General features: G+C 48.3%; 1 protein-coding gene across 1 annotated transcript; it reads right to left on the reverse strand.

Annotated features, from left to right (window-relative positions):
- Positions 1–1,133: 1,133 nt before the first annotated feature.
- On the reverse strand, positions 1,134–7,862 carry LOC308525895 (protein SPATA31F1-like; the record flags this gene model as incomplete). Its single annotated transcript, XM_081100780.1, is given in 6 exon segments — positions 1,134–1,273; positions 1,276–1,294; positions 1,298–4,982; positions 5,985–6,045; positions 7,235–7,280; positions 7,857–7,862. Coding segments are annotated over 6 exon segments (3,957 nt in total).
- Positions 7,863–9,192: the final 1,330 nt, after the last annotated feature.

Here is a 9,192-nt window from a genome sequence, read left to right on the forward strand (position 1 = left end):
CCTATGATTTTTCCCCCAAGGAGGCAAGGTTGGTGGAAAAGAAGAAAGTGGAGCAGAATCCCAGGTGTAGGTGATGTAGAAATGAGACAGCAGTAGGGCCAAGTACAAGCTGCTGGTGGTAACTTGACAAGCCCAGACAGTTAGAAAGCCCCTTCGGTTTGTGGTTCTTTCCCAAAACTCACTTCCCTTTATAACACCATTGGCAAGCAGATTGAAGCTCAGATTTAATTAATTCCCTCAAAGCACTTGGGCCTTGGTTGGCTTCCTGGCTCTAGGTTCTTGTGAGTACAAATCAAATTGGCTTTGTTCCGTTACACGGCCTGGTCAGAACATGTCAGTTTCTATCCCAAATACTCAGACCTCTGTTTGTCTATATATGCTCCCCTCCCTGCCTTCCCCTGCCTGTCCTTGGGGGTGGGAAAGAAGCCCTTCTCCCATATCCTACTGGGATCTTCATTGCAGGACTCACTCCATGCAGATAACAGGCCGTGGAGGTGGGATATAGGCAAGACAGCTACAGAAGCCTCCCAGCTGAGTTCTCCAGAAAGATCTAACCAATAACCAAGAGGGAGCAGAAACGGGGAGATTCTATCATTAGCTTTGGACATTCCATCACATTAGCTACATGCTTTTGATAAACACAAAGCACCTCCTCCAGGTTGGATCACTGTGACACTTCTCTAAAAAGCTCCTCTCCAGAGATGGCCATGTATAGAAGTCATCAGTGGATTTTGCCTGTGGGATTCCTGGCCACTCCTTCTTGTCAGTACTATCCTCATGTCCACATTGCTCCTCTGGGCTCAAGGAAACCATGGGAAGCCATGCTGGATTTCAAGTATGACCTTTACCTTCAATGCACCTTAAATGAGGGTCTTCCTTTTCTACCAAGTCCCTTTATCCACTGTCCAGGGAGGGGCTGGGAGGAGTTGTATAGAATGCTGACCCCACGTAAGTGTAGGTTAAAGCTCTTTCCCTAGATAGGAAGGACATTTTAGCTTCCCTCATGCCTTCCCTTAACACGCCACAGTGGGGGGAAGGAACAGACAGACAACTCTTTGCTTAGAGATACAGACTGTACTTTGGGTGGAGTGCTGCCCCACTGCACATTAATGAAAAAGACAGTAACTATCCATTTAAGGGATGCAGACATGCCTACAAAGCCCTTTGATTGTGCTGGGTCTTCCTGAGCAGGCCAACATTTCCCTCTGAGGTGAGAGCTGAGAATTGGGGTAGGGTCCTGGTTGGGTGGAACAAGGCACTTGAGGAGAGTGCCAGGGCAGTGGCGGGGGTGGCCTCAGCCTGAGGAAGACTGGAGTTGATGGGAGCGGGAGCGGTGCCTGAGCTTACTGCCTGGGCGATGGGAGCCTTCCCAGGAGGCCAGGCCCGTTTGTCTCTCAGTCGGGGGAGATGGGGCTTCGGGGTCCCCTCTTATCTTCTTCTCTGTCTTAGTTTGCTCCGAGGGGCTTTTGCCTGGAGCCAGCCTCTTTGCTGCACTTTCTTTTCTGGTGTTGGCCACGTTCACCGCCGTCAAAAACATGGATTCCTTGTGCTCTTTGCCTTTTGCCTTGAGGTTGATAAACTGCAGAAAGGATTTCATCTTATATCTCAAGTCTGATTCTGGAAGGCTGGGCCTCTTGTGAGTATGGGCTGGCATCACCTGCCCCTGCAATACCTGACCTTGCAAAGCTGGGCCCTGTAACGGCTTATGCTGAATGAGTTGGGCCTGGACAGGCTGGGCCTGTGGCGCCTGGGGCCCGGCAGGCTGGGCATTCTCAGGAATCCTTGCTCCCTTGAGGCTGACACTGAGCCTGGTTCGACTGTCTTGCGGGTCATTCTTCTTAGATTCCTTCCCTCCCGGGACTCCTGGAAGGAGGACTGGGGGCTTAAGCTGAGGGCGATGCTGGGAACTGTGCTGACAGAGAGCATCAAGGTGAAAGCCATGTCTCCGTAGCCAGGGGCTTTGGGGTGTCCTGTTCAGAAGCATCCTTTCTAGCCTCTGGGCTCCAGCAGGTTGGCTTTTTTCTCTTGTTGAGAAGAGCACAAACCCTGCACCTCCTTCTCTACGTCTTCCTGACGATTTGGGTTTCCTTGGGTCCTCTTTCTTTTCAGTCAGCATGGGGACTGGGGCTGAGTACTTGCTCTTGCCAGGGCTTTGGGACTCAGGGACCTGGGACTCCTCCAGGCTGGGGTGGTTCACACTGGCCTCCAGCTGAACACAAAGCACTGGGCCCTCGGTCATGTCTCTACAGGGTTGAGTCGTCTTGCAGGGCCCATGGGCAGGACCATGGGGTGCTGCTCTGGAACTAGGTTGCTTCTGGTTCTGCTGCACTGCCTTTAACTCAGTGGACAACTGTTCCTTAAGGGAGAGCCACTCTGGATGTGGGGCACAGGGAATGTCTGGTGGGATGGGCAGTTCCTGGAGGCATGTTTTCCCTTGGTTGCTTAGACTCCCAAGAGACTCCTGCGTGGATGTGTTCTCTGGGGTTGCTCCAGTTGGTTCCCTGGACTCCCTTGCCTTTGTGGGGATTCCCCATTGTATCTCCAAGACCTTCCTTCTCAGATGGAAATTTAGTTTGGCCAAGATGGGCTTCTTGAGTAAGTAGGGCCGAGCAGACTCTGTCTGCCTTTCTGGAGGCTCCATCTCAATCATTCCTTCCACTTGCACTTCAGACTGAGAATCACCTGCAATTTCTTCACAAGTCTCTTTGGTATCTTGAAAAAATGGCTCACGACCTAGACACTGCTCTTCAAGTGAAATCATCTGAGTCAGAGGTTCTCTTAAGATTTTGACAGCCTCAGGCACCACCTCTGTGGTGGCAGCATGAGTAGTGATCGCTGGGGCCGTGGCCTTGGAGGGAGCCACGTAATAAAGAGGATTCAGCCCTGATAAGAAGGCCAGATACTTGTACCGTAAAATCATCTCCAGTTTCTCAAGGACTTCCTTGGACAGGGCTCGAGTTAGCTTGCGAGGCTCAGTGGCAGCATCTGGGGTGGTCTGTGGCTGCTGATCAGGGACTGTTGGCAGCCAGGGCCTAACTTTCTGTTGTAGGTCAGGGTCGGTTGCTGCCTGTAGTTCCAAGAGCTTGCTTTCTGGGGTGCAAGTGAAGGGAGTCACTTTGAGGCCCCCAGGAATTAGGCACTCACAAGACCTAGACACATGGGCAGGGACCTTACCCTCATGAATCTGCCCACATTTGGAGTTGATGTGGCTCTGCAGTATTGCCTTGACCTGGTCTAATAAGTGCGGCATGCGGACTGACACTGGGTCCTTAGAGGGTGAGAAAGGGCCATCAGCACCAGTAGCCTCTAGGGCTGAGTGTTGGGCAGCACTCACATTGGCTAGGGCTGTGCTGCTCCAGGATGGAGTCTGCTGGTGAGTGGGGGCCAGGAGCAACTGGAAGGACTGCTGGATCATTTGGGGCAGGCCCCAGCGGTGGCGAATCAGCTGCCTCTGGAGGTGGAAGTCCAGCAGCCTCCGGGCATGTTCCCTTGTGAGAACAGAAATGGGCTTTCCTGGCCAGGAAGTTTTCACAGTCCGAGGAGACTGGGCTGTGCCACGAGACTTATATTGCACAGGGTTCTGGGTGTGCTGAGCTCTTTGCAGAACAGCTGGCAAACCCCACTGACGCTGGAGCCGCCTCTGCAGCAGGTGCCACTCTAAGGCTTCACACTCAGCCAGAGTCAGAAACGGGACATGGGTCTGAGTTAGTTGATGATCAGATGGCATGACCCAATTTGGGGAAGATGAGGAAGAGGGTGGGGCTGACTGGGGTGGAGTTCTAGGCAACCGAGGGAGGAAGGACAGCTCCTTGAAGAGAAAAGGATCCTCCAAGGAGAGCTTGGACATGCTCCCATGTGTGGAGTGATCTTGAGAGCCCAAGGAGGTGTCAGCCAGAGACTCACTGTGCAGGGAAGGTAAGCCACAGAACAGTTGGGTGTATTTCTGCTGTAAGTGGCCCACTGAGTCATTAGCCTGTTGTCTGGGAAATAGGTAGAGACTACTTATGTCTCTACCAGGTGGAGACGGGAAGGCTAGAGGCACCACATGGTTTGGGCTTTGCTGGTAGTGGTGTCTTTGTACTGGGTTTATAATGGACCATTCAGAAACCCAGAATGCCTGGGTAGCCTGGCCAGCCATATATGAACCCCAGGTCTGATAAGAAATGGTCGCAAATTTCTCTACAGAGAATTTAGCAATATCATTTTGGATGACAGAAACGGGTTGGTTGTTTACAAGTTGGTAAAACAATGGTAGGTTTGGCATAAACTGCCTCAGAGACTTCTCTACACGTCTAGGCAGCCCCCACCTCTGGAAATGCATCCATTTTTTTACATGCGCCTCAAGAAGCCACAGGACTTCAGGACTGGAGAATGGCAGGTGGGTAGGGAGGACAGTGGCCATAGGCAAGGCCACAGAATGTGTCAGGGTAGTGATTTCTTGGTTCAGGATCAGCATAGGGACCTGGGGATGCAAGGGTGTCTGACCTTCGTTCCCAAACACAAGGTTGAGATTGTTCTTCAATAGGTTCTGCTGGTTCACTGTATTCCTAGGCTCCTCAAACCTTGAAGAAACTATCGTCTCTGAATCCACTGGAGTTTCTTGCACTTGAAATGCCTGCTCTAGCCGGGACTGTTCAGCCTCACAATCTTTGATGCTATCTGAACTGACTGACTGTGCAGCTGACCAGGTTAAGGATTTCTGGTCCATACATTGTGATACTGAAGGGGCTGCAGAAAGAAATGAAAGCTCTTTCGGGTGCATGGAATGATGCTCCAGACTCTGCTCAAAAGACACGTTGGACTTGGACAGAATCTCTAGGCAAGGGGAGCCCTCTAATGGTCCTGGTGAAGTGGCAGAGTCCGGGCTGTTCTCACCCACAAGCAACCGCTGGATCTCCAGCACCATGGCATTGCAGATTTGGCAGTAGGCATCGGCACAGAGGAGGCTCCGCACACTTCCCTCCTGAGGAAGCCAGCTGTGGCTGGAAGAGAAAACATGGTTACTGTTAATGAGGGAGTGACATCTTCCTCTTTGGAAGTTGTGACCCGAAGATTGGTCCTGTCCTTCCTAGTCCTGTACACCCTGGGGCCTCTCCCTGACCCTAGCGTTTACTCCTAAACTTTTCTTCATAGGAAAATGCCATTTGGAAGGTTATAGTGTGCTGAACTGAGGGTCTGGGGCCTTAAGGCAAGGTCTCAGACCATTCAAGAGAACACAGGGCCATGAACAACTGGGAGGTGGGGTGAGTTCTCGGCTGACCCAGATGGGGAAGTTGACCAGGAGAAGGAAATATGGCAGATGGGGGAGCCAATGCTTAGCTGATGGGGCATCATCTGGAACATCACCAAGTAGAACCTGGATTCAGTCTCATTTGGGTTAAAAAGGCCACAGACTGGTATTCAATATTTCCAAACTCTGGAAAATAAGTTACTTGTGGAAACTCTGTATTCTAGGGACTTTGATGAGTTGCTATATCTAGCCAATCCCTTTCTCTAGAGATTTTCAGAAGAATATGAGATAATTGGCTCCTGGATGGGGGCTGTCTCAGGAACTGGGCTCCCTGAAGACAGAACCAGAGGAGGTAATGTCATCAGGGTCCAGGGGTCTGCCCTTGAAAGGGTGTAGCTGTAAGAATATGAGAGTGATGACTTATGTATGCACTTATTTATCCATTCTCTTGACTGAGTAACTGTCTTGTAGCTGAGTGCCAACCCATGCAGAGCTTTTTATAAATTAAGTACAAGTTGAATTCTGATTTCCAGAAGCACTGTGAGCTTAGCCCAGAGCAGAAGTAGGAGACTCTTCTCTCTTGAGATGTCTGAACCTTCCTTTTCCTAGCAACCCTCTCAACTAGTTCTCCAGCCTCCACTGTATCTGACTCCCTCCCAGTCATCACCCCTTTTTTCATCCCTGTCCCAGGCCAAGTAGAGAAATCATCACAGTTCAGCCTGGAGTTGGAAGACTACAAAGAGAAAGTAATCACCTTTTCATGACAGAGAGCAGCTCCCATGGCTTCTCATCTTCTTTGAAGGAATGTTTTCTAGCTGAGAAACCAGGAGACAAAAAAATAAAAGGAAAAAGAAACCAGGAGACAGTGTTACATGGAATGGGAAAGGATTGAGGGGCATTCAAATGAAGGCCTTTGAATAAGAGAAGGTTGGAAATCCCAACAGTCAATTCACTAAGGCACGTCTGCATACAACTTAATCAATTACAATGGGTTGTCCAAGACCTAATCTCATTGGAGTTTCACAATCACACTGTGAGCAGGATCTTCAAGTGCCTATCCTATCTAATAAAGAGGGAATATGCTAATTGACCCTCACACTATTGCAAAGATGGTGGTGCCCACAGCCAATAAGGAGGGAATAAGGTAATTGACTGCCACGCCCTCAAAATGGCAGTACCCACAGCCACAAGATGGTGGCGCCCAGTCCCCTCAGCCCTGCCAGGGCAGCAGGCGCTTGACAAGCCTCAGATGGCACCTGCCCAGCCGCCCAGGGCCAGCCCAAGGAGCTGGTAACCAGGGCCGGCCAAGGCTTGCGCTGCCAGCAGTGGCAGCAGCAGAGGTGTGATGTGGCGTCGCCTTGCCCTGATCTCCAGGTCGCCTCCTGCCCCTGAGGGCTCCCACACTGTGAGAGGGGACAGGCTGGGCTGAGGGACCCCCCCTCCAGTGCATGAATTTTCATGCACCAGGCCTCTAGTTTTATGAATAAAAGACTGAGAGATGAAGGGACTTCCATTGGTTCATAAAAGCAGTAAATTACTCAGTTAAGCACTTCTGCCCCACTTTCTCATTCTTCATTCTTTGGGGTAAAATGGATGATTTTGGAACATTCCCAAGATCTGATTTCCCACCCAAGAAAGTTATTAGGAGAATTTGTTGACTTGGAGAATTGGCACCTTTAGTGGTTAGAGCAGGGGTGGGCAAACTTTTTGACTTGAGGGCCACAATGGGTTCTTAAACTGGACCAGAGGGCCGTAACAAAAGCATGGATGGAGTGTTTGTGTGAACTAATATAAATTCAAAGTAAACATCATTACATAAAAGGGTACGGTCTTTTTTTTTTTAGTTTTATTCATTTCAAACGGGCCGGATCCAGCCCGCGGGCAGTAGTTTGCCCACGGCTGGGTTAGAGTACATGTCCCTGGTACCAGAGATCAAAGGAGGACAAAATCCATGGGAACCTTGCCCACAGTGGAGGGAAGGCAGAGAAGAGACTAGGACTTTACCTTTTGTTGCTGCATCTATAGCCCTTTGCCTGAGCTTTCGGTGACGCTTAAAGACAAAAAAGTTAAAGTGTGAAACTGGGACACTTTTTATTATGTCCAAAATGAGACAAATCTAATATATTTTTACTAATCCCTTTCTATTTATATGTCTATATTTTTATTTACTTTCATTTCTATCTCCATCCTTTTCACCCCAACATTTCCCTTCTCTATTTGCTTCTGATTCATTTCAAGACTCTTCCATACTCAAAGCATGAAACAGTGTGTGGAATCTCAGAGGGAAGGCAGGGAAGAGTGGGTGGGTGGGAGGTAATCAACCAAAGACCTTGTATGTACATATGCATAACCCTTGGACACAGATAATAGGATGCTGAAGGCTTGGGGGAGAGGAGGAAAGAAGGGAAGGGTGGAGGGGTCAAAGGGGGAAAAAAGAGGACATATGTAATACTTTGAACAATAATTATTTTTTTAAAAAATGATGTATGCAAACAAGCTGGGGGCTTCACCAGGATTTCTGTGAAAACACATAGACTTTCATCTAATATTGCCTTTATGTGTTAGCATGAAAAAAAGAAGAGTGGAACAAATTAAAGGGTGTGTAGATCTAATAGCCAACAAGTACCTTCATGGACCACTAATGGAAAGAATCCTTCATATTGGGGAGTTTTCTAAGATCTAGGGATATAGATTTCATTTAATCTAGGTCTCCATTCAAGGTTGATAGAAAGGTTCTTGATTTTTCCATTAGAATACATTGCCGGGATAGTCTGGTAAGGAGTTATTCTAGTCTCTGAGAAGAAAAGTACCATATTAAAGTAAAGAAATGTGTGGTATAATAATGGGTGGGGAGGGTAAAAGGAGAGATTCTGAGGTCTTAAAAGCTTATTATCTGAGGCATAATTAGTTTAATCATAGTCAGTATTTCCCTACCTGACAGCAGCTCCTTCTAGGTTCTAACCTTAATCCATGGTAACTCCTTTTCACTTGCCATATCATTAGGACAATAATAAAGATGGAGCCATAGGTACATAAGGGATACATCAAATCCCATAAGAAAAAAGTAGGATTCAACATGGTCTAAAACTCACAAGTACGAGGAGATGACCCTTCCCTATATCTAGGTCATTAGTACCTAATGACCCCCAATGCCATGCCTTGTCATTTCCACCTCACAGAGGATAGAACCATGTCACCCGACTGCATCACAAAGCCTTTCTGTTTCACCAGACAGGCAAAGTGGCAAAGACTTTTGTCTTAGAAAAGCTTGTATGGTGATTCAGTCTGTCGATGAGTGTGTCTGGTTGTCTGTAAAAGTTACAGAGTCAGAGACTAAAGGTACCCATGCATAGGCAGTGTCTATGCGCCCACTTTGTCTTCACTTTCCACACTCTACATCAGCCTGATGACTTGGTTCTCTCCATCATGACAGTTTTCTGGTCACCTGTCCCCAGAAAACTGAGTGTCTAGGGACACAGGACACCTCTTGAGAAAGAGGTACAGAAGGATCTTCACCCCCATCTATACTGAAATGTATGTAAGAAGCATACACAGACTTAGGGTGGGTAGAATCTGGTGATGGCTTGGAAATGGAGAGCTTTGATATAAGCAATGTGTGATGGGAAATCAGGTACATAAAGGGGACCATGGCTAATATGGCAGGGAAAGTATCTCTGAAAACTCCTCAGTATGGCTAAGGTGGTAGTATCTCTAAATGCCACTGTGGGAGGCAGGAAGGAGTGCCCCTCAGTCTGTGTGGCCTTAAGCTTGCAGATGAGTGGAAAGAGATTGCAAACAGTCTTCCATGGAGATACTCTAATGAGACTCATGTATGCAGTACTTTTAACAGTTGATTTTCTAGAGCTGGTTTTTTGTTTGTTTGTTACCATGTTATAGAACTTTATCTGCTTGTGGAGATGACTACCAGCAGAGAGTCATAAAGTCAAACGGAGTCATAAAGT

Source organism: Myotis nattereri (genome assembly GCF_964212035.1).
Source record: "Myotis nattereri genome assembly, chromosome: 10".
NCBI lineage: Eukaryota > Metazoa > Chordata > Mammalia > Chiroptera > Vespertilionidae > Myotis > Myotis nattereri.